Below are 26,767 nucleotides of genomic sequence, written 5' to 3'. Positions count from 1 at the left end.
TTCCCACCAAGTGTTTTTTAAATATCTACAGAGATGATCCTACATTTTTCTTTGGTAAATTTATATCAATACGTTTTCTTGCCTTCAACCATCTTTGCTTTCTTGGAATAACTGTCAATTGTGGTGTAGTATTCTTTGACTATAGTCTGGATTTGATTTGCCAGAATTTCATTTAGAATTGTTGCCTCTATATTCCTGTGAGAGCGGCCTCTGTGGATTGCTTTTTTAAAATTTATCTATCTATCTATCTATCTATCTATCTATCTATCAGGATAATCCTGGCTTTGTAAGAGTGACTTGGAAATTTGCCATCTTTTTCTATGTGCTAGAACAGTTTACTGTGGGAATCATGTTCCTTGAAGATTAAAAAAACAAAACACTTAACTGTAAAAATAATCTAGTCTTATGTCCCTGTGGGAGAAATATATGGACAACTACTTTATTTTCTTCCATGGTTCATTGGTCTATTTAGATTTTTCTTTGTTTAATTTTCATAATTTAGAATTTCCTAGTAAATCAATCACAATTCAAAAATTTATTGGTATGATTATATAATAATCTCATGAATTTAAAAACTTTTCTCATTTTTGTGTATAACCTTTCTCATAACAAATGTTGGGCATTGTTTTCTTTTTTTTATTTTATCTGCATTTTTTTCTTTCCTGTTTTTCTTTTTTTTAATGTTTATTAATTTTTTAGAGAGAGAGAGCACGTGAGCAGGGAGGGACAGAGAAGGAGACAGGGGATCTGAAGCAAGCTCCATGCTGTCAGTGCAGAGGTCGGTGTAGGGCTAGATCATGACCTGAGTAGAAATCAAGAGTCAGATGCCTAACTGACTGAGCCACCCAGGTGCCCCAAAATAAATAAACTTAAAACAAAAATTTCTTTTCTCTTTTTGCTGCTCAGTTTGTGTGCCTTTTATTACCCTGTTTTCCAGATCCTGATATGTTCTTCTGCATCCTCTAGTGTTGATTCCCTCTAGTGTGTTTTTTACTTGTTATTGTAATCTTCAACTATGATTGATTTTTAGTATTTTTTCTCTTTTTTGAAGGTCTCACTGAGGTCATCAGTTCTTTCCCCCAACCCAGTATCTTTGTGATTATTAAATTCTTTATCATGCATTTTGCTTATCCTGTTTCATTTAGTTCTTTTTCTGAAGTTTTTTTCTTTTTCTTGAAATATACTCTTGTCTCCCCATTTTGCTTGGCTTTCTGTTGTTGTTTTTTTTTTTCCTATGGATTAAGTGAAATGGCTACTTCTCCTAAAGTTAAGTAGTGGTCTTGCGTATCATGTCCCCTACTCGGGCTATGTGGACTTAGTGACTTTTGCTGGCTAGCTGGATAGGTTACTCTTTTGAACTGTGGCATGTCCCCATTTCTCTTGCTATTCTATGCTGTGCAGTAGCTGTTCAGTCAGCTCTCGGTTTTTCTTCGGGAGCAATTGTTTTGTTAATAGTTGTAGTTTGGGGTGTTCCATGGAGGAGGTTGAGTTCAGAGTCTTCCTACATCACCTTCTTGAACTGGAACCTCCCCGTTTAATTTTTTGAAGTGCCAGACTATTTTCTACAGGAGCTGCACCGTTTTACATTCACACCTGCAATTTATAAATTGTAATTTTTACAATTTATACATCTAGGCCAGTGTTTATTATTTGTCCTTTAAAAAAATATTATTGCTATCCTAGTGGTTGTGAAGTAGGTATCTTTTTGTGGCTTACTAGTTCCCTAATGACTTATGACTTGAGCAGACTTGCATATATCGTTGGTCATTTGTGTACCTTCTTTGGAGAAACATTTATTCTGAGACAGCTATTCTTTTTTCAAGGAAGAACATCAAGAAGCTCGATCATTAACAATGACCTTGAACCTAGCTTTCCTGCCTTTGCTATTCATTAGTCTTCCCTGCAAGTGGCAGACCAGATGATGTGCAGATATCTCCAATTAGGCTCAGGCTAATCTTTTAACATTTACATATTAGTAGTTAGGACATAAAACTTTTAGGGTTGCAGTGGAATATGTCTGAGACACTACCTTTACACATCAGTGAGTTTGATTCAACTCAACATTTATTGAATGCCTGCAACGTAATGGCATTCTGCTGGACACTAAGAAAGATAACCAATCAACACCACCTAAGAAGATAATTTTCCACCTTCATTCCTGCTGGCTTACCATCTAGTTTTCAGATGTACATAAGGCAAAAATTGCCACTAGGCAAAGAATGAAAACAGTTGTGTTAAAAAAAAATCACACAAATTGTTTCATTAGTTTCACAAGCTTTTGTATTTTTATAACTTTAGTATATATAGCCATTCCATTAGTCAGTGTAACTTCCTGGACTCAATTCTTTAGGAACAGGTTTTCATCAGAGTACCTTCAGTGTTTAAGGATGGTATGGTACCTCATCAGTCTATTCTTGCCCAGAACAGGAAAATTGCCTTTCAATATGATGTTGGAAAAAAACCCCAAAATGTTGGAAACACAATGCTTAAACCCCGTCTACTTTGAACAAATTAAGAGATGATGTGTTGCATTATAAGAAAGCAAATTTGTGAAATCCCTTTGAATTACAGCTTTGATGCTGCTACATTTTTTTAAAGTTTTTATTTATTTTGAGAGCGAGCGAGCAGGGGAGGGGCAGAGAAAGGGAGAGAGAGAATCCCAAATCTCAAGCATACTCTACACTGCCAGCAATGAAGCCTGATGTGGGGTCGATCCCACAAACCATGACATCATGACCTGAGCTGAAATGGAGAGTTGGATGCTCAACTGACTAAGTCACCTAGGCATCTGGATGCTGCTACATTCTCATACTCAGTTTTGTGACATGCCATACTACCTGAACCAGATTACTGGCTACTTGAGAAAGGTACTCTAATTCCTTTAGTTATATACTTTCTTCCTAAACCAGCCTGGCCACTTACCTTTATTCAGTAGGTTTGGATCAAAAACATTTGTGTTATTTCTCAGAATATTTGCACTATTTTTGAAGAGTCGATAAATTTAGCAATATGGCTCACACTAAGATGACCACTCCATATGTAGCAAGATGTCTCTAAATGTAGTTCTACTAACATGAGGTGAATTTACTGCTTACAATAAACTGCATTTCTCAGTATCAACAAGATTTCAAAAGTAAGGAGACTGTCATTTGTCAATAATTGCATGAAAGATAAGCAACCTAAAAAGCATAAAATCATCTTAGTACAAAAATGAAGTATTGACTGAATAAAACAGGATTTTATGGTAATATTTTATGTGCAGGAAAAAAATTGAGATTTGCCCATTTGAAAGGTAAACTAATTATCAAGTCTCAGAAAACTGTTAAGATTTCAATGCTATGTAAAAGTATCTCTTTGATTTAACCAAATAAAAATTCCTGCTATTCAATCATATGGCAAATGTCCTGAAGCAAGTGGTTTCATGAATTCTCAGAAAAAAGAGAAAATTAAAGTTAAAAAGATCAAACACCAAGTGTTCATCAAACCTTTCAGTCAAGAGCCTTTATTAACATGCAAGTATCATTTGCCGCAAGATATACAGTTTTTCCTAATCTTTCAGTTCTACTTCAATATCTTAAACTTAAGGTTACTTCTGGATCTAACACATAAAGTAACCTACTAAAATTGGTCAAAGTTAAACTTTATTCTAGTTGTCACTTTGACCTTTAGAATCATCATTTAGGTTTTTGACATTATTTGTCAGCAAGTAGATAGAATATAATTCTTGTACTTGATAGTCTTCTATACTAAAATATGTACCAGTATGTCTTGAGAAGTTACTAAAATATATGCAATTAACACATTTAATTGCTTTCAGTAAGCTGGAAAGTACAATGTTAGGTCTTCTATGAGGAAAAATTACTTACAGATCTTGGTTATGTTTTTTGTAGGTTCCAGAAAAACTGGTCCATATTAAATCAGTCTTAAAGAACTAAGCTGAAGGCTTAAATATATATCTCCTATAATGATAGTTTTGTCTTACCACTAAGATAGAGATAATAATAAACCCACTCCAGTACTTCTTTTCTCATGCCTAAGCAGAGGTGCTCTGTCATAGTTTTTCTGTTTAGTATAAAAGCTGAATGACCTCTTTGTAAATCTGATTTCAGTAGAAGACCCACACATTATGGGCATCATACTTATTGGGACATATTTTAATTAATAGAAGATAATTCATATACTATATCAAAGTACATGATAAGATTTGCACTGCATCTCTCCATGTTTTTAATCTTTTATAACATTTCAGTTTGTTGGAGGAAGACTAGAATAGTTCTGAAAAGTCTAGCTTTTAAGAGCCGATTAAAGTCCATAATGAGTCTTTTAAAACATATTTAAATAATCAGAAGTGCAGTCACAACAAGGGACTATGTAAGAATATTGCAAAGGAAGCTTTATAGTCAATGCAGGTACAGTACTTTGGATTGGCCAAAATGCACAATGCACATGTAATCAATCATGTAGTTTACTTGTTGACCATGTGGCTACCGGTTCAAAAAGTGATTGCTTCAAAAGCTGTGCCTAGTAATCTTCCAAAACTGCTTTTAAATAAAGTTCTTAAATTGCAGCAATAAACAAAAAGACAAGATACACTTAAACAATACTGCAGTTTATCAAAAGACACATAAGAAATTTCAACTCTTATGTCTTTGACAGTTATAAAAATCAATGTTTTGGCTAAGTTATAAACATGTTTATAATGCAATTATTTGCATAACTCTAGTAATGCTAACAACGGCTACAAGATCAGGTTTTTTTTTTTTTTTTAAAAAAAAAACACTAAAAACACAAAAATACGTAGCCCCATTATTTACCTGTAGAATGTGTTCATTTATGCTTAAATTTCAGTTTTACTATATCACCACTGCTCTAATTTTAAAAATCACATCCAAAGGATAAGGCAAAACCACCTACGAATTGGCATATTTGTTTATTTCTCAATTTGTGAAAATGTCCTCAATTTGTTGATGTAGCAAACAAATTTCAACTCTGATTGCTATGCAAAAGAACAGAAGATAATCTGCTTTGCAATGAACTTTAAAGTTCAACTGCACACAGGCAACATGCTATATATGAAAAAATTACTAACTGAACTACAGGTATTAAATACTGAAAAAAGTTAACAGTTTATTATAATTTATTTTATTTAACAATCTAGGAAGTTCGCAGCCATCAGCAGTTCCAGTGCAATTTCAGGTGCAATTGGGAATTCAGGAATCTCCGTGGAGCTGTTAGTGTAGCGAACCTTGTAGGTAAAATACATGCATACTTTTGATAGCACATGTGAAGGGATCTCTCTAAAATTGACTTCATTAGTTTCGTTCTCAGCAAACTGACCTGTAAAAGAAAAGAAGTATGTTTGTTATGGGCTGAACTGTGTTCCTCCACAATTCCCATATCGGGAAGTACTAACCCTCAGTACTTCTGTGACTATATTTGGAGACAGGATCCTTTTTTTCTCTTTTTTTATTTTTTCTGTGCAGGAAGTATTTTTAAAGAGATAATTAAGGCCAAACAGGATTATCAGGGTGGGCCCTAATCTAATGACTGGTATTGTTATAAGAACAGGAAGTTATAGATCAAAGATGCACACAGAGGGAAGACAATGTGAAGACACAGAGAAGACAGCCATCTACAAGGCAAGGAGAGAGGCCTCAGAAGAAACTAACTCTACCAATACCTTGATCTCAAATTGCTAACCTTCAGAATTATGAGAAAATAAATTTCTATTGTTTAAATAACACAGTCAATGGTACTTTGTTACAGCAGCCCTAGCAAACTAATACGTGAGAAGAATAAACCCAACTAGCATCACATGAAATAACTTATTCTGATTTCTGAGTATAAATATAAAAAAGAAATCTTTATTAAGATAGTATTTGAGATTAATCAAGACTAATTTTAAAATTCTAATTTTCTTCCAAGGACTTTGGAAATTTTAGCTTCTCCTAAGAATCATGGTGGCATGATTAAGTAAAGGCGAATAGTATATAAAAAAAGACAATCTTGGGGCGCCTGGGTGGCTCAGTCGGTTAAGCGTCCGACTTTGGCTCAGGTCATGATCTCGCGGTTTGTGAGTTCGAGCCCTGTGTCAGGCTCTGTGCTGACAGCTCAGAGCCTGGAGCCTGCTTCAGATTGTGTCTCCCTCTCTCTCTGCCCCTCCCCCGCTCATGCTCTGTCTCTCTCTCTCTCTCTCTCTCTCTCTGTCAAAAATAAATAAACATTAAAAAAAAATTAAAAAAAAACAGACAATCTTTTCGAAGATTCAGTTTAGGGAATCAAGTCTTTATGTATCATCAGGAGCCCTGTGCTATAGTGAATTGCCATATAAAAATAAATAATAAATGTTTGTTTCCCCCTTTAGTTTTTAAAAGTATGATTATGTTCATGAGATCTCCTCATAAGTTACTTTTCTTTGTTTTAGTAACACTTTATGAACTGTTTTTAATGATCTCTCAAAATTTCTTTAGCTATATAAAGGTTATAGCATTTAGCATTTACTATAGGGATAAAATAGTTTCTTAGCAGTCTAGCACGAGTACTGAATATAAAAAGTAGAAAAATGTACTTTCTGAGAATGTAGTAGTATTTTAAAAGTTTTCTAATAATTGTTGCTTGGGGGTGGGGTGGGAAGAAAAGAGAGCAGGATTGAATGAGTAATTCACAGCAATGAGGTAAATTTTGGTTTGTCAATGACTAAAATTCTCTTTCTTGAATATACATACGAAATACTACTAATAGACACTTATTAAGCCTTTGATACTAGACAAACATTAGGGTTTTTTTTTTTTTGAGGTGAAATTCGTATAACATAAAATTAACCACTTTAGAGCATACGATTCAGTGTACATACACAATGTTGTGCAACCACCACTGCTATCTAGTTCCAAAACATTTTCAGTATCCCAAAATAAAATCCTAAACCCTTTAAGCAGTTATTCCCCATTTTCCCAACCCTCAGCCTCTGGCAAAAACCAATCTTTCTGTCTCTATGGATTTATCTATTTTGGATATAAATGGAATCCTACAACATGCGACCTTTTGTATCTGACTCCTTTCACTTAGCATATTCTGAAGGTGCAAGTATCAGTACCTCATTCTTTTTTATGCAAACATTAGTTCGGGGCTGCAGATATATTAAAGGAGACCACACTTACAAAAAACAAACATCCTTTAATCTTAATTTTTAGTTAAAATTTGTTGGCACCCATGATTTTATTTTTCTAAAGTAAATCCTAGCTCTATCCAGTAGAAAAGTCTAAACTTAATTCATCCCACGAGCAAGGAGTACTGCTAACAACCAGATTGGGGTCCTTAAGGCCCAGTTTCCATTAGGAGAAAATGGCTCTTTGGAAAAATGGCTCTTTTCCAGACTGGAGAATTATGTACCAAATGAGCCTAGGAAATCTTGTCATTATAGAAAGTAGTACAGCTATCCCAGATTACCAGAGCCAGGTCAAAAGGACACAGAAGCCAACCTGATGTGGCTCCTTCTGAATAAAAATGGAGCAAATGGGGGCAATCTGAGCATCAGTGAGAAGGACTACACTAGATTAAAAAAACCTTAAATAATAAAAAGTCACAAGAAAATGAAACACAAAAAAACAAAAAACCCCAAACACTCTTTGCTACTGGAGGATGCTGAAGAATAATTTCATTACTCAAAAATTATATGTAAACAGAAAAAAATCAAGCACTTATTTTTGCTATACAGAGTATATTTCAGGGTAACCAAATATTTCTTCATAGGAGAATTCTAATAAATGCACAAGAAATGATAAGAATTAGAAAGTCACTGTTTTGTAATTCCAAATGAAGTAAATCTCAGCAGTAATCACAATGAATGCTAAAAGCATCATATGAAAATCTAACTGCAGAACTGTTCAGAGATGAATCAGCTTACTAGCCCTGTAACCTACTAAGCTATCCTGACATTGCTAAAATATTGATACAAAAGAAATACAGTTAGTACTGCCTATAAAGTATTCTTGCCTAGAAAAATGAGCTGGATTCTAATCAAGCCTCTAGAGTTCTAATTTATAAGCTTACAAAATGAAACATTAAGTCTAATCCAGATGTGAACATTTTACAAATAACTTGGTTCTCCAAAAAGTTCATGGTCTGCAAAAAAAGGGAGAGTGCAGGGGGGACTATCATAGATTCTGTAAGTGAAATGACACTGACAGGATATATTTGCTTGAAATACTCTTCAAAAAAGTGAGGATGATAGGGGTGCCTGGGTGGCTCAGTCGGTTAAGTGTCCAACTTTGGTTCCAGTCATGATCTCGTGTTTCACAAGCTTGAGCCCCATGTTGGGCTCTGTACCGACAGCTTGGAACCTGGAGCCTGCTTCAGATTCTGTGTCTCCCTTTCTCTCTGCCCCACTCCTCTCCCTGCTCGTGCTCTGTCTCTCGCTCTGTCTCTCTCTCTCTCTCTCTCTCTCTCTCAAAAAAAAAAAATAAACATTAAAAAAAAATCACAACTGTTGTAAGAAAATATTTGCATATCATATCTGATACGGGTCTACTGTCCAGAATTTATAAAAAAAACACTTACAACTCACTAACTAAAAGACACACAACTGAATTGAAAAATGTGCAACAGATTTGAATAGACATTTCTCCAAAGACGATATACAACTGTATATATAGCAAACACAAGAAGTGATGTTCAGCACCATTAGTCCCTACGGAAGAGTTAATCCAAACTATAATGAGAAACCACTTGATACCCATTAGAATGGCTAGAATCAAAAAAAAAGGGAAAATAAGTGTCAGTGAAAATGTGGAGAAACTTGAATATTCATACAATGATGGTAGGAATATAAAATGGTGCAGCCACTGTATAAAGTTTGGTGTTTCCTCCAAAAGCTGAACACAGAATTCTTGTGTGCTCCAGAAATTCAAATCCTCAAGAAAAATTTTAAGGTTAAAAAAAAAAAAAAAAACCAAAACCCTCTCAAGGGAAAAAAAATGGTAAGAATAGATGTTTGGGAAGTGGTAAATTTCTAAACATAAACTTTATACGTAGTTAGGAGCACACATCACCATCAGAGTCCTACTGTGGTGAAGAAATTAAACATGGAAACTAATGTAGGGAAATGATCCTTCCTATTAGGGTAAATAATTGAAAACAGGAAATGGCAGGAACCAATTTTTCCAATGCAACACAATCATGAAATAATGTTAGAAAAGTTACTGTCTCTTTCCTTTAATGTTATGAATCGCTTAATTCAAGTTAAGAACATACTGAAAGTAAAGATTTATTAACAGAAAATAAAGAAATGTACCTACCTGGGCCACTCAACATGGCTTTTATTGTTCCGGATGTTAGTGCGTGTTCTCTTTTTACAATAAATTCATGACCATCCGAAGATATCAATTTGACATACATGGCATCGGGGCCTTCACAGCCGCCGTAGGTTTTCTCTTCTCCATCTAAAGTAAGTAGTAAAATGATTTTTGAATCACAAAATTAAAATAAATAGGTTTACCAAGGTTAATTTTTGAATAACTCAGACCCAAAACATTTCTGGATGGTAAGATCTACCAAGATTTTAGGTTTTTTTAATTCCTTGTTTTATCATTCTCTAAACATTTTCCAATGTCAGAATAAACTACATTTAAGAATATTATTTTAGATGAAAATTTACTAGTATTTTTCAAAGAAGTATTAACAATTTTTTTGTGAACACAGTAGCACATTCAAATTTAAAGGCTCAAATAAAATAAGCAAATAGTAAAACTTTAAATTACCTGAAATACTCATCTTAAAAATATGACACATTGTGTGTTTATGAATGAATGTTTATATGTCATGTGAATTCAACTTCCCTGATAAGCTCCTAATTCTAAAAGTTAGGGCTTCCTTTTACTCAGCATCTTGCTCTTGGTCCGTATTAATAATCCAAACATTTTACTGCTGAGTTTAAATTATTGCACAATTAAAGTAATGAATATAGACAAATACCAGTCTTTGAAAATTCCCAAGTGGAGGTGAGGACACAGAGCACGTAGATGTTACTCCACTGCCAGCTATCCTCATTGCCACCACAGCTTCTGCCACAGTAGCTAACTCAATATAACTTTTCTGGGAGTATGCATTTTTGTATATCCCCATAAGATCTTTCTAACATCTAGAATTCTCACAGTATTGTACTGACAGGATTATTTTTATGGTTACCAATATCTGAAAGAAAATATCTTAAGGCTTATTCTAAAAACTTACGAAGCCCAAGAAAAAGAGGACAGAGGATAAAACTGGAGTATTCAAGCTATAAACATCCATTTATTTATTCATTAGTAGTTAATTTAAAAATCCTTCCAATTAGGATGAATAAATAAAAAAATCATTAATGTTCGTCTGCTGTCCAAAATGTTTAATCTGAATCTAATCAGGAGTAAACAACCCAGACAAATCTAAATTTTAAATGGTCATCAAAGACCTCACTCCTCACACCCCCAAAAGGAGGGAACTGTTTAGATGAGATTAAAGACACAATGCAATACGTGATCCCTGACTGGATATAAAACACAGGCATACCTCAGAGATAACTGTGGGTTCAGTTCTACACCACCATGAAAAAGCAACACAAAAGTGAGTCAAATCAATTTTCTGGTTTCCCGGTGAATATAAAAGTTTGCTTACAGTATACCATCGTATGCAATAGCATTATATGTAAAAAAAAATGTATACATCTTAATTAAAAATACTTTATTGCTAAAAAAAATGCTAACCATTGTCTGAGCTTTCAGTGAGTAGTAATCTTTTTGCTGGTGGAGGTTCATGCCTTGATGTTGATGGTCACTGACTGAGCAGGGTGGTGGTTGCTGAAGGCTGGGGTGGCTGTGGCAATTATATAAAATCAGACAATGAAATCTGCAGCATTGATCAACTCTTCCTTTCAGGAACGATTTCTCTGTAGTACGTGATGCTATTTGACAGCATCTGACCCCAGGAGAACTTCTCTCAAAATTGGAATCAATCTTCTCAAACCCTGCCACTGCTTTATCAACTGAGTTTATGTAGTACTCTAAATCCTTTCTTGTCATTTCAACAACTGTCACAGTATCTTTACCAGGAGTAGATTCCATCTCAAGAAACTACTTTCTTTGCTCATCCATAAGATGCAACTCCTCATCTGTTAAAGTTTTATCTTGAAATTGTAGCAATTCAGTCACATCCTCAGGCTCCACTTCTAATTCAAGTTCTTGTTATTTCTACCACATCTGCAGTTACTTCCGCCACTGAAGTCTTGTACCCCTCAAAGTCATCCATTAGGGTTGGAATCCACTTTTTCTACACTCCTGTTAGTGTTTATATTTTGACCTCTTTCCATGAATCACACGTGCTCTGAATGGCATCTAGAATGAACCTTTTCCAGAAGGTTTTCAGTTAACTTTGCCCAGATGCATCACGAGAATCACTATCTATGGCAGCTATGTATTTCTTAAGTAACAAGACTTGAAAGTCAAAGTTACTCCTTGATCCATGGGCTGCAGAATGGATGCTATGTTTGCTGGCTTGAAAACAACATTAATCTTGTTGCACGTCTCCATAAGAACTCTTGGGTGATCAAGTACGTTGTCAGTAAGTAGTAGTATTTTGAAAGGAATCTTTTTTCCCTGAACAGGAGGTCTGAAGAGTACGCTTAAAATATTCAGTAAGCCATGTTGTAAACAGACGTGCTGTCATCCAGGCTTTGTTGTTCCATTTGTAGAGCACAGTCAGAGTAGATTCAGCATGATTCTCAAGGGCTCTAGGATTTTCAGAATGATCAATGAACACTGACTTCAACTTAAAAGTCACCAGCAGCATTAGCCCCTGACAAGACAGTCAGCTTGTCCTTTGAAGCCAGGCATTGACTTTTCTCTACAACAGCCCTAGATGGCATCTTCTTCCAATACAAAGTGTTACATCTCCACTGAAAATCTGTTGTTTAGTGTAGCCACCCTCATTAATTACCTTCGTTGGATCTTCTGGATAACATGCTGCAGCTTCTACATCAGCACTTGCTGCTTCACCTTTACAGTTTTATGTTATAGAGACAGCTTTCCTTAAAACTCATGAGCCAGCTTCTGCTAGCTTCAGACTTTTCTTTTATAGCTTCCTCCCCTCTCTCAGCCTTCACAGAATTGAAGAGTCAGGGCCTTGCTCTGGATTAGGCCTTGCCTTAAGGGACTGTTGTGGGTGGTCTGATCTTCTATCCAGACCACTCAAACTTTCTCCATCAACAATAAGGATGTTTCGCTTTATTATTTGTGTGTTCACCAGAGTAGCACTTTCAATTTCCTTCAAGAACTTTTCTTTTGCATTTGCAACTTGGCTAACTGTTGCAAGAGGTCTAGCTTTCAGCCTGTCTCAGCTTTCGACATGCTTTCCTCACTAAGCTTAATCATCTCTTGCTTTTGACTGAAAGTGAGAGATGTGCAAGTCTTCCTTTCACTTGAACACTCAGAAGTCATTGTAGGGTTAATAACTGGCCTAATTTCAATATTTTGTGTCTCAGGGAATAGGGAGGTCTGAGGAGAGAGAGAGAGATGAGGGAATAGCTAGTCCGTGCAGCAGTCAGAACACACACAACATGTATCGATTAAGCTCCCTGTCTTATGTGAGCATGGTTCATAGTATCTCAAAACAATTACAACAGTAGCATCAAAGATCACTGATCACAGATCACCATAACAGATACAATAATAATAATGAAAAAGTGAAATATTGTGAGATTACCAAAATGTGACAGAGACATGAAATGGGCAACTGCTGTTGGAAAAATGGCACCAATAGACTTGCTCCACACAGGGCTGCTATAAACTCAGTTTGTAAAAAAAACAAAAACAAAAACAAAACCAAAAAACAAAACCAAAAAACTGCAGTATCTGTGAAGTGCAATAAAGTGAAGCACAATAAAATGAGCTATGTCTATAATGTACCTGCTGTAAAGAACACTACTGAAATAACTGAGAAAATTCTGAATATGCGATGAATTAGGAGATGCCTACTCAAGTATTTGGTGTGAAGTGATACTGCACAACTAAATAAATGGTACAGAAAAAAGCAAGCATGTGTATGTGGATATATAAATACATACATACACATACACACACACACACACAGAAAGCAAATGTGGCCAAACATTAACAATCACTGAAGGCTATGTAGTGTATGACTCTCACAATTTTTCATAATAAAAAGCAGGGACATTCATAAAGATGCAAGTAACTTTTAAATTATAGACTACTCAAGCATACAGATATTTAGCAGGTGTTATCAATCCCTTAGGACAAAAATAAAAACAATTATTAATTATTTAAATTTGCAATTCTTGTGTTTTTTTTTTGCAAGCTAAAGCATTTTATATGCTTGTTGGGAAAGTTTCTAATTTCTTAAGGTGCTATTTCTTACTAGCGATCACAAATATATTTGGCACAAAAACATTACTTATCTGCCTTTCAAAAATATGTACAGGCATACCTTGTTTTTAGCAGGTATTATGTTGTGTTTTGTTTTTTATACATAATGTTATTGCACACTTAACAGACCACAGTATAGTATAAACATAACTTTTACAAGCACTGGGAAACCAAAGATCTCATTTGACTAGCTTCATTGCTGTGGTCTGGAACCAAACCCACAATATCTCTGAGGTTTGCCTGCAGTAAGCAGATGCTGTAGATTTAAACAACTAATTTCAGTCTATTCTGATTGCATTCACCAATGTCAAAGGCCTATCTTTGAGAAGACCAGCTTCTACTATTTGCAATAAAAAATGACTTTTATGTAACTTACCCATTATGTTCTTATGAAATTCTACTTTACTTCCACAGGAACTTTAGTAGTTTCCTGAAAATATAACAATGCTATTTTAAGATTAATGCTGGAATAACATGTTTTCGCCCATTACTATTTAATATATCCTTGGTATTACAAGTTTAAAAACTCTCTCTCTGCTATGCAGGAGTTTCCCAGCCACCATAAATGGAACAGTATCAAGTTTCTGAACATGGGAGGAAAAGATGATCACCTTCAGAATAGTGGTCTGTATAAATACAGATTTGTTTTTTTCCTTCCCTTTAAGGTAGCTATTCTGACAACAGTTTAAAAATACAGATGTTGTTCCTTAGGAGTTGAATTGAACTTGAAGGAGATCGTTGACCTTAATCATCTTTGTATACTTGTATCTACTAGATACTAGCAGACACTAAAGCACGTATTTGCTAAATCAATGATAACATGATAAATCCAAGGACATGAAGTAGCCTTCAGAAAAATGAAAAAGATAAAGCTTGCCCTCCTCTTATGTAATTGTGCACATTTATAATACATTTCACTGTGGCATCTTTTCTGCAGTCTATGGAAGTTCTAAAGTTTAACAGTGAAGTTGTAGAAAATCTTTAATATTCTGACAAATCTTAAATTTTACAAAGATGAATGAATGCTAAAGGAAAAGGGTTCATGTTTTGAGTAACTTTTTATTTTTGTATCATTTCTTCAAGGTTTCATTTATACCAGTATTTTTATGTTATTAATGGGAAAACATCCTGTTCTCTAAGAAATTCCTGACCAGTATTTTATCTAGCCTTAAGGGAAGGGCCAAGAAAATGAACCATAACATTTTATAGCAGGAAAGAAACTTGGAGATAACCTATGCAATTCCTCATTTTAAAAAATAGTAACATCACTGATGTAATAAGGGAGTTGAATGATTTGTTCCAGTAATGACAGAGTAAGCGTAGGAATCAAATCTATTTGTTAGTCTAGAATGCTAAGCATGGATATGTAAGTACCATTTCTAATACGAGATAAGGGCAACAGGGGCAATGTCATATTATTACCAACAAGTTGAGGGCCTGATAAGTGGTAAACATTGCACTACATGCTTTACATACATTATTTTAAAACAACACTTCCACAAGGGTATTATTATTCTCATTTTAGAGATGAAGAAACACTAAGAAGCTGCTACTTGCTTAAAGCTTCTACAGCTCAAGTGGCAGCAAGAGGATTTAAACCTAGGTAGGTCTGCTTTAGGGCCTGCACTCCTTTCCATTATTCCATGCTGCTATGGTAAAAAATTCTGGCTCCCATTAAAACTTGTTTTCCACTGCTGCTAGGTAAGAGCTGCTGATAGAAATCCTTAGATACTTATTGAAAGTGTAAGTACTAAAAGCAGTACTCTGCCACTTTATGATAATAATAGCAGATAAAAATTCATTGGTCATTATTACTGTATTCTGTTCATACTGCTTTGTAATCATTCTAAGAAAACAAAAAAGGAAAAAAAATGATAGAAAAGCTAGAACAAGAACTTCAAGTGCCAACTTTCTATCTGGAAAATCTCCAGAGCCAAACATCTAGGATGTTTACTTAACTAGCAGTAGCTACGCAACCATGCAGTCACATTTTAGAAGCCCTTTGTGTAGCAACAGCTTCTCTATAGACTTCTTAATATAGTAAATCAATTTCACCATTTATTCAAGGATTAAAGATGGGTGGGTGGGGGAAGAGAAACTCCCCATCACTAACAACAACAACAAAAAAATCCACAGTATATTAACACTAATAGTTGAGTAAATCCTAATTCTTAGGTAGAAGTTAAAAATATTTAAAGTGTGATTAAATTGGGATGTAACCTACAAATTACCTACATAAGTCTAAGTTTGGGTTTACAAAATTCTCAGGGTAAACACTTGAGTGTCTATTCCATAACTGAGCTGAGTTCTGGAAATACGAATTAGGTAGGTAAACACACGTGGTTGAGCAGTAGGTTGAAAATATTTCTAGGCAAAAGACACAGTATGAACAAAAAGTCCTCAGATATATTGTGCTTTTAGTGTTATATATAAACATTATTCTTTTATAGTTTTTTATTTTTTGGGAACCAATAGAAATTCTAGGTGAGCCTAGCGCCCACAAAGCAATCAGTTTTGAATATAGTATTACTGAACATTGAAAAGATCTTTGAACAGCCAGCCCATCCTTCAAATTTGAAATGTTACTGCAATCATTTACTATTAAAGGAATTTCTAGACTATACTCTATCTCCCTAACCTGTTTAATACCTAAGATATATACTGTTTTCATTACAGTCAGTGTGATAAACATGTTCTAAGTGGCCAGGCAAGTCCCATTTTATCAATACACATTTCTTTTTAGGTGGACTTTTAGATACTTTATAGTTTTTATTATGAATTCTGTCTGTTTTCGTATTATACTTTCTGAAAGATTATTGCTGGTGTTTTAAAGAAAAGCTTTTAAATCCATTAAAAGTTGATTTGTATCCCATCACCTATGCAGAACTCTCTTATTAGTACTAATAGTTTTTTAACTGATTGACTTAGGTTATTAAGTAGATGACAGCAGCAGCTACAAATCTATTTTTTGTATGTCTCTTTACATTCACTATTTACTTGGAAAAAGTAATAAGGTTAGGGGCGCCTAGGGTGGCTCAGTCGGTTAAGCGTCCGACTTCAGCTCAGGTCATGATCTCGCGGTCCGTGAGTTCGAGCCCCGCGTCAGGCTCTGTGCTGACAGCTCGGAGCCTGGAGCCTGCTTCAGATTCTGTGTCTCCCTCTCTCTCTGCCCCTCCCCCATTCATGCTGTGTCTCTCTCTGTCTCAAAAATAAATAAACGTTAAAAAAAAAAGTAAAAAAAAAAGTAATAAGGTTAGACATCTGATACCATTCATAAAAAATATGCTACAGATTAAAGAAACAAATATAATAAAACTCACTGAACTCTGGAAAAATAACAGAAGAAAAAAATAAAAATAGCTCATAGACCTGTACAAAAAAAATGTTTGATCCCAACAGTAATCACCAAACACCCAAACTAAAACACTAAAATGTGCTAAGAATCAAGTGGTACAGAAGAGGAAGAGGATAATACTAAATATACAGTACAACAGTTTTTGGAAGGCAGCAGCACAATCATCAGGAGGCTAGCAATAATTCTCCTTCTTGGTATCTATTTTAGAGAAACACTAGCTTGTGCACAAAAGCAAGGAGAAGAATATTGACTATAATACGTGCACAAATGAAACATTGAAAAAACCCCTGAAAAGTTCCCAATTAGGGAATGACCTAAATAAAAATAGTATATCTACAATTATTGATAGTTATTATGGGCAGTGAAAGGGAATAAATTAAATCTATGTATGTATGAAATACCACCAAGATTAATTTTTTATTTAAAAAAAAATTTTTTTTTAATGTTTATTTATTTTTGAGACAGAGAGAGACAGAGCATGAACAGGGGAGGGGCAGAGAGAGAGGGAGACACAGAATCTGAAACGGGCTCCAGGCTCTGAGCTGTCAGCACAGAGCCCGACGGACCGTGAGATCATGACCTGAGCCGAAGTTGGATGCTCAACCGACTGAGCCACCCAGGCGCCCCAAGATTAATTTTTTAAAAAGCAGATTAGAATGATAGGTATAGTTTGGTGCCATTTATGTAAAACAAGTGGCTTCCTGCCTATTATGTTTTCTGCAGAATAAATAAAATGCACAAAAATACATGTTCAAAGTATAAATAACTAGGAAACTGTAACTTTTTTAAAAGAAAACTATGGTTTAAATTTGTTTTTAAAGTTTATTTTGAGGAGTGCCTGGGTAGCTCAGTCAGTTAAGCATCCCACTTTGGCTCAGGTCATGATCTCACGGATTGTGGGTCTGAGCTCCAGGTGGGGCTCTGTGCTGACAGCTTAGAGCCTGGAGCCTGCTTCCAGTTCTGTGTGTCCCTCTCTCTGTGCCCCTCCCCTGCTGGTGTATGAGCAGGGAAGGGCAGAGAGGGAGAAAGAGAATCCCAAGCAGGGTGAGCCCTGTCAGTGCAGAGCCGGACCAGGGGGCTTGAAACATGAAGTGTGAGATCATGACCCGAGCCAAAATCAAGAGTCACCAACTGAGCTTAACCAACTGAGCCACCCAGGCGCCCTAAATTTGATTTTTTAAAAAGAAACAAATAAACGTATAGAACCAAACAGCTCATAAGGGAACAATGGTCAGCCTGATGATTAGTTCCTAACTATATGTAAAAATATGATTAATTTGGAAAACAAAGTAATACAAATTGACAGAAGTTAGAAGGCAATTCCAATTTGTAATAACACATCAAAATATCCTGCCCGAATGTGCTTATAGTGTCACTGGATGTATGTCTCTCAAGAGGAGTTAGAATTTCTCATTCTGGCCTATTTAACTTATAACAATGCTCCTATATCTAATTCTTGCATAGACTCTCCTAATACTTTTAGCAAATAGTACTACTCCTCTCCCATTTTTCCTCCATTGTGGAATTTATAGTTTTCTTTACTATTAGATGCAAATGCTTCAAAGTGTGTCTTTTTAGATACATTTTGTCTTGCTTACTAACCTTAAGTTTCCACAAGGCAAGATTCTCTCTTTATGACCCAGGTATCCAACACAACGGTAATTATGTGGTAATGTTAACAGGGTGAAACTTCATACAATAGTGTATCTGGCCAAGGACATAGATATTCCTATTCTGAGCTTTCTGACAGAATAAAGTTATTCAAAGGTACAATTCTTTTGACCAAGATTAATTACTTTTATGTTTTCCCATGATGTTGGCACTGAATAAACTTACAGAACTTTTAGACAAGCATCGTGAAAACTATTCAAGTTTATTGAAACATTTTGGGCTATACTGAGGGGAGCGGGTGACAAAGGAAGGAGATGGTATTCCATCTTTCACAATAAAATTTAGTCAATATGAATTCTTGGTTCTTAAAATAATTTTTATTTTAAAGACTTCAAGGACATAGGTCACAGCCACATTTTATGAAATTACGATAACCAAAACGCCAGTCTCACAATTTTGCACTGACTACCACAAATTGTTAATTATAAATGCAAGTGTATGAAACATATATTTCTGTACACGATCTCTAGAATTTTATGTTTCCTGGAACGAATTCAGTTATCTGAAAATGTTGTGTTTGATAATGTCCTCAAATCTCCTGGGGTTAAAATGTGCTTCCAAACATCCCTGAGTTTAAGAACAAGTTTTGTTCTCAGTGGCTGTCTATACACACCAACACTAGCTCAAAGAGGGTAGTTCTTTGCCTTTACCAAGGGAATCTATTAGGTCATTTAAAGTAAAAGCACTGACCTCAATTTTCAATCTATTTCTGATAGTTAACAATTAGTCACAGCCTAATTGTTGTCCTAAATGGTCAAGTTTTTACTATTAAAATAATAACTCACCTAATAATACTCAGTAATCAACTGCATTATAATATTCCATCAGCAGGGCTTCATTTCTAGAAACAAACCCTCACAAATGTCTGCCCTATGTTCTGCCTGTTGTGAACTATGGGCCTTTAGGAATCTAGATTAGAAGAGATCCTTCTGATATTTAAGAACTCTATTTTAGACTCGCCCCAAATGACCAATCAGAAATATTACACAGGGTGATGCAGACCACAGCAATCATTACAGTGATGTTAAGTGGACTTCAGATCACTGTGAATGATGGTTCTCAGTTACTTATGTTTTGGTAAGTTATAGCTTACTAATTTACAAGTGGCAAACTGATAAACAAGTCTTTCCTAAATCCTCACACTTGATTTCTAAGTATTCATCCAAGAAATAACTTGCCCACAAAATAATTTTGTACAGAGCGCCTGGGTGGCTCAGTCGGTTAAGCGTCTGACTTGGGGTCAGGTCATGATCTCGTGGTTTGTGAGTTTGCGCCCAGCACTGGGCTCCGTGCTGACAGTGTAGAGCCTGCTTAGGATCCTCTGTCCCCCTCCCTCTCTACCCCTCCCCTGCTCGTGTATGCACACGCGCTCTCTCAAAAATAAATAAACATTAAAAAAGAAAAAAGAAAAAAATGTTTTATGGAAGTGTCTAGAGCAGCTTTATTCAAAACAAATGAGAAACTATTCTGATGACACATAAGCCGTGATATATTTGTACAGAGGAATACCATTCGTAACAACAAGGGATGATCTACTGGTACACAAGACATAGGTGAATACTAAAAATATTATACTGAATGGAAAAACAAAAAAGTACATACTGCATTATTCCATTTATATGAAATTCTAGAACAGGCAAAATGAATTATGGTGATAGATCAGTGGTTGCTTCTGAAGGAACATGAGGCAACTTTCTGGAAAATTAAATGGTACACTATTTCAGGGTATGCCAATTATATCTCAATTAAAATAAGGTTAGAGTAAGATGTTTTTAAAAATTTATTGATTTTTCTTAAATTTAGGTATTTTTCATTGTAAAGATATCAATCCAGAATGGTTTTGTCTCATTAACCTTTCAAAAGATACTGATGCTGATAATAAAACTAATCCAAATTCTCTAGATTTGCAGATGCTAATAGAGAAGGAGTAGGACTTTGGGAGTCCTAAAGAAGTAAATCTTGGACTATGAATCTCTTAAGTGAATGGCCACAAAAGGAAAGTAGGTTTTGATCTGGGTCTCAATGTAAGGAGGTATTTTTACCAAGCAGAACTGGAAGGAGATCCAAGCAAAGTAAACAGTATAAGCCAAATCAGGAGAGAGGTGGGAAAGGCCTTCATACAAAGTAGAAGTGTCACTGGAAGTCCACATCTAAATTTCTGCTCTCCAAATTTCTATCTTGAGACCCTGATAAATTAAAGTGATAATACTTGTTTATCTCCCAAACACAATGGGCTAAACTGTGTCTAAAAGTGCCTTCCAGAGCCACTATTTCATGACTATACCCATCTGAAATTCTTCATCCCTCTACAAATGCCTGTAACTCCAATTTCCCATCTTTATTCAACAGAGTTGTTGCGGTCATACACCAGAGCACTTAAGGACTTCAGAGCGCTACGTGCTTCGACGGAGTCTGTCTTCCTCACTCTTGTAAACTACCTAAACTCCCTCTTAGACAATGATCTCCAAACTCCTTTGTTTTGGTTTAAAAAGGTTTGAGCAAATATTCCCACTATATACTCTCTAATTAGATTCTACATATTATAAATTAATTTAAAAGAACCCTTAGAATAATGGGCCAAAAACAAATATAAAAAACAAATAGAAAACAAGTTCTGACCTTGCTTAATCCCACTGAATTCATCAGGATTGGCACCATGCAAATCTCACAGTCTTTATACCCTAAGTCCCTGACCTCCCCTCTGATGTATATGCCCACCCACATCCCAATCCCGGGCAAACCCAATTCTCTGCCTAGCTCAAGCCTCAACCAAGAGATGGATGTGGCTGGAAAAAAGACACAACCATTTTGACTGACCTCAACTTTAAATTTGTGACCACACACTTTAAATAGGCACCTGGCATTGTAGTGATCCTGGTAGTAAACTGGCTTTTCTACTCTGAAAAAAAACCTAGCTTCTCCTAAACCTCCAACACCTTCTCCTCCCTGCCCCGACAAATTTACTTATTTTATCAAGAAAACAGAAAGGTATCACTTCAATTACCTTGTCTTTCTACCTTCATTCTACTTGCATGTGTATACCATATCTTCTGTCTACCCTCCTGTTTCAAAAGCTGAAAAACCATTCTTCCTGGGGCACCTGGGTGGCTCAGTTGGTTGAGCATCCGACTCTTGGTTCAGCGCAGGTCATGATCTCATGGTTCATGGGTTCAAGCCCCACACAGGGCTCTGTGTTGACAGGGTATAGCATGCTCGGGATTCTGTCTCCCTCTCTCTCTGCCCCTCCCCCACTGGCTCTCTATCTTGCTGTCAAAAATAAATAGGGGCACCTGGGTGGCTCAGTTGGTTAAGTGTTCCACTTTGGCTCAGGTCATGATCTCAGGGTCTGTGAGTTCGAGCCCTGTGTAGGGATCTGCGCTGACAGCTCAGAGCCTGGAGCCTGCTTGGATTCTGTCTTCCTCTCTGTCTCTGGCCCCTCCCTCACTTGTGTACATTCTCTCTCTGTCTCTCTCAAAAATAAACATTAAAAAAAAAAATCCTTCTTATCTAAGGCCAACCCTTCCATGTAAGCACACCTCTCCAAGGACTTTGTTCTATTAGTCCTACCAAATTCCTATTATTCCTATACACATCAAAATGCTGTAACATCATTACTACCATCCACATCTCCTTAACCTACTCTGATCAGACTTTTGGCCCACTAATCCACTCAAAGGGCTCATCACATTTCAATTACTTTACTTGTCTAGTTGTCATCTCTTAGCAGGGTTTTACAGTTGGCTACTACCTCCTTCCCAAAACAGTTTCTTTCCTCAATGTTAGAGATGCCACATCCTCCTGCCTTTTCTGCTTCTATCACTGTTTGCTCCTCTTCTGACCAGAGTACTCCCAGTCATCTGCCCTCTTCTCCATTAACACTCTCCACTTGATGTCCTCTGGTCCACAGGTTTAAATATTACCTATAAAATATGACTCTGCCCCCACGCAATAGTTGTACATATCCAACTTGCCTACTTGCACACATTCTGAGCTGTGCAATAATTATCAAACTCCTGACTTATTCCTTTACAGAATTCCAAGTTTATTCCTCAGAAACCAGTGTACCCTCTTGTCTTTCTCATCTGAGTAAATGGCACTACTGGTCACACAGATGCTCAGCAAAACTGTTGATTCCTCAAATTTTTTTCTGTCCTAGGGTGAAGGCAAGACCCACCTGGCTCTGTCTTCAAATTATATTCCAAATCAGACCATTTCTACTAACTTCCACACCACATCTCTAGTTCAAGGTACCATATCTCAGTTGGACTACTACAAGCCTCCTTAGGAGCTGGTTTCCCCACTTTCCTCCAACTTGGTCTATTTGCCACCCAGTAACTAGTTATCGAAAGCCTAAGTCAGATGTTACTCCCCTGCACAAAATCCTCTAATGGCCTCTCATCACAAACAGGAAAAGGACCATAAAGTTGCATCTTATTTAATCTTTACTATTCTGATTTTCATCTTCCATCATTCTTGCCTCACTATGCTCCAGCTATACTGGCCTTCTCTGTATTGTAATAGGTCAAGTTCATTCCCCTCTTAAGGTCTTTGCATTTTGCAGTTACTGCTATCTTAAAAGCTCTTTCCTCAGATTTTCCTCATCATTTAGGTTGTCCAAGCAAAACCATCAACTCCTCAGAGAGGCAGATCTTCCTTGCTGACTCCCCTATCAAATTCGAAACCCTTACCCTGGTCACCTAGTTTACCCTAACTCTAATCTTGATATAATCTCTTCACATCTATCACCACTTGAAACTATATTTCCTTATACATATACTTATTGTATCTCTGCTTTCCCCAAGCTCCATAAGGGCAGAACTATAGCAGGCCTGGCGTATAGCAGATGCTTGATAAATATTTCTTTTTTTTTTTTTTTGATAAATATTTCTTGAATGAAAGGTAATATTGTTTTCTTAATTTCAAGGCTTGAAATTTCAGGTATGACTAGATGGGCTTTTTCTGATCTTATTTAATTTTTTTTTTTTAATGTTTATTTACTTTTGACAGAGAGAGAGAGAGAGAGAGAGAGAGAGACAGAGCATGAGCGGGGTAGGAGCACAGAGAGAGGGAGACAGAATCCAAAGCAGGCTCCAGGCTCTGAGCTGTCAGCACAGAGGCCGATGCGGGGCTTGAACTCACAGACCGCAAGATTGGACGCTCAACCGACTGAGCCACCCAGGTGCCCCTTTCTGATCTTATTTAATAATGGAACAGTAAACTTTTTTTTTAAATTTTTTTTGGAGAGAGAGACACATGCAAGAGTGGAGGTGGTACAGTACAGAGAGAGAGAATCTTAAGCAGGCTCCATCCCCAGCACAACACAGGGCTCGATCTCAGAACCCTGAGATCACCATCTGAGCCTAAATCAAGAGTCATATGCTTAACCAAATGAGCCACACAGGTGCCCCTGGAACAGTAAACGTTTACTACAAGTGAGCCAAAATGCATTTAGACAGATCAATGTAAATGCAGAGAGTTTCCAGATTATTTTATAGTACTGAAAAACCTATTTAAGGAAAAAATACCAAAGAAAGTACCTTATAAGGTACACTCAAATATTACTTTAAAACTTGAAAAAAAGAAAAACTTGATATATAGGGGTGTGTAGATGTGTCAGTCGGTTAGGTGTCTGACTTCAGCTAAGGTCGTGATCTCATAGATTGTGAGTCTGAGCCCCGCCTTGGGCTCTCCACTCTCAGTGCTGAGTCGGCTCCGGATCATCTGTCTCCCTCTCTATCTGCCTCTCCTCCACTCACCCTCTCAAAGATGAATAAACATAAAAAAGAAAAAAAAAAAACCAGAACTTGATATATAGGGTTGACTATAACCTCTGGCTACTAACTACTAATTACATTACACAATTACCATAATGTAATGAAACCGGCAGCTGAGTTGAAATAAACTTAAAAAAATATGTATATATATTTTGAAATCGTAGTTACTAAATACATTTCATACTTAAGGGAAAAAAGAATGACCATTTGAAAACTAATAATGAACCCCAAATCATTACTTGGCAATTAGCAATAAATATCCACGATGACAGGGATCATAGCTGTTTTCTTACCATTGTATCTCTAGAATGAATGAATCCACCTGTGATGTTTCAACATCATGAATTATAATGTAAGCAAGATCAGCAATTTATCATCTTAGTCTACTATACACTAAAGGAAACAACTTTTGGGGGGTCAAAAAGCAAATTTGGCAGTTTTCATATAAGGATTTTAAAACTCAAACTAAAGGATTTCGGTTGTTCCGTACACTGAAGGTGATGCAAAGTAGAAATGCTCGCACTAATGACAAGAATTCCACAGCTACAGATTACTAAAGAGATTTTAGTTCCGTAAGAGAAATTCAGCGGCCGCCGTACTAGATACGTTTCAGAAAAACTGAAGGTAGATGCACGACAGTTTCAAACTATCAAGTCGGGTAGAGATCGACCGACAAGTTGCCCAGAAGGTAAACTTGTCGGGGTCCTGCAGCTGGAAAGAGGGGGACGATGACTGTGAAAGACTGTGAGAGTCACTCCTGTGACTGGGGACGGACTCCAAGAAAAGGACTTATCCGAGTGCACCCGGGGAAAGCAAAAAGGGAAAGCGACAGGGCTGCCATGCTCCTAACTCCACCCTCCCCGCGCTCAGCCCGGGGAAGGCCCAGACACGCTGGCGACCGCCCCTCCTTCTCCCTCTTCCAAACCCACCGAGAGGCGCCTAGAAAGGTCCCGCCGCCCTCTTCTCCCCTCCCCCAAACCAGGAGCTGAGGAGGCCCGGGGAGGTTAAGAGCTTCCGTTCCTTCCCCGCCCAAATGGGAAGGGGTGGGAAGTGGGACTGTGAGCGCGCCCAGTACAAGCCTTCCTCGTTCTCCATACGAATCTGGAGCTCCGTTCCCATCCCAGCCCAAGACTCACTCGTCAGCCCTGAAGCCACCGCAGCCACCGCGCCGGGTCCCCGCGCACCGCCACAGCCCCTACTCCAGGGCCACCCCCCCCACCCCCAGCTGCCTGCCGCCGTGGGTTCCGGGGCAGTTGGAGGAATCACTTCCGCCGGGTCATGGACGGTTTCTACAACGCGCGGGAGATCGGTACCTGGTAAGGCAGGGACGCAGTCTATTGCCGGCTTCCGTGCACAGGAAGTGCGCACACCCTCCTCCCTACTCCTACAGTACCACTGACCGCGGTCATTTGCAAATCTCAACCAATCGGATTCTGAGTCTCTGATTCCCAGCATGCAACGCCGAGCCTGATCTGATTTCCGCAGGGACATCATTCTGAAAGAGAAGCTCGGAGTTCCGTCGCAGCACTGCATCCTGGGATTTGTAGTTACTCTGGCAGGTACTCTCCACGGCAGCACTACACCCTGGGACTTGTAGTTTCTCACATTGGATATTAAGATCTTTGGTAATTTTAGAGGTTGTCTCTGCCTCTGGTTTGGGGGTACTTGTGGGGGCTTGGAGATTACAGAGAAAAAATTGCAAAGTGGAAGTGCGGTTTCTATGTTAACAAGATCGTGGTCTTTAAAAAGCAGCATCTGTCTTTTGTGAAAAGTTGCTAGAGCATCTCAACTGTTCACGCAATCGGGTGGCCTCATTTCCTCTCTTTCAGATACCGATTACTGAAAACTAATCACGTCCCCACCCCCAGGATTGGGGCTTTTCCCCCTCCCCACAAAACCCTCCCTGCATTCCCCTCCCAGCCCGGGGTTGTTCAGCTGTCCTGAATTCTGAGATCTTTCACAGAGATTCCAGGCGTCTGCCGCGGATACTGAATTCTGAGACCTTCTTTAACACTCCATGCTCTCTCTGCCCCAGCATCCTTCCTCTCTCGCTCTGTCAGTCGGCCTATCCTTTTTACTTGCTTTGCTGTGGTTAAATTCAGGCACCCTTCCAGAAAAGCTGAAACACCTAAATAAAGTTTGCACTTTGTTTACGGGCCGTGGCACGCAGGGAATGTAGGGCCAAGACACTCGCCATTACAAGTTGCTCAACTAGGCGCTTGTTGTGTTAACAATATACACGAAAGGAAAATAGATACAGGCGATCCAGTTTGTTGACCTAATTAATAACTTTCGGCTGAAACACATGTTTTATTGATTTGGCAGATAAAAGTTCTTGCTTTTTGCAAACAGATTGTTCTGTTACTTTTCAAAGACTTTGCAAAAATCATTTTTGGAAGTTTTTGGTTTTAATGGTAGCTCAGAATAGTTTGGCAGGAAGGAGGGGCAATGGGTTGAGGAGAGGAGGCTGTGGGCCCATTTTCAATCAGACTTTTCCTCCTTTACTTCAGAAGTGTTTTCTCCCCTTCTGTCTTCCTCTTTTCCTCATTGCATTA

General features: G+C 37.3%; 1 protein-coding gene across 2 annotated transcripts; it reads right to left on the bottom strand.

Moving 5' to 3' along the window:
- Positions 1-3,475: 3,475 nt before the first annotated feature.
- On the bottom strand, positions 3,476-25,598 carry ELOC (elongin C). 2 transcript variants are annotated; one of them, XM_030304558.1, is made up of 4 exons: positions 25,526-25,598; positions 13,789-13,842; positions 9,294-9,437; positions 3,476-5,337 (listed from the first exon to the last, which is right to left on the bottom strand). In XM_030304558.1, exons 2-4 carry the CDS (start codon positions 13,790-13,792, stop codon positions 5,147-5,149), a joined length of 339 nt encoding a protein of 112 aa, XP_030160418.1. In that variant the 5' UTR covers positions 13,793-13,842; positions 25,526-25,598; the 3' UTR covers positions 3,476-5,146. The 2 variants fall into 2 exon arrangements, with proteins under 2 accessions (XP_030160418.1, XP_030160417.1); XM_030304557.1 differs by lacking the exon at positions 25,526-25,598 and adding an exon at positions 25,349-25,449.
- Between the last annotated feature and the right edge of the window lie 1,169 nt (positions 25,599-26,767).

This window comes from Lynx canadensis, chromosome F2 (assembly GCF_007474595.2).
Source record: "Lynx canadensis isolate LIC74 chromosome F2, mLynCan4.pri.v2, whole genome shotgun sequence".
NCBI lineage: Eukaryota > Metazoa > Chordata > Mammalia > Carnivora > Felidae > Lynx > Lynx canadensis.
Note: the sequence above shows the minus strand (reverse complement) of the source record. Positions and strands in the feature narration are given on the sequence as shown.

Bases quoted from the DNA above. Each gene is read 5' to 3' on its own strand.
- ELOC (XM_030304558.1), bottom strand. The intron at 5,338-9,293 runs GTAGGTACATTT...TTTCTTTTACAG, and splicing joins AGCCATGTTGAGTGGCCCAG to GTCAGTTTGCTGAGAACGAA.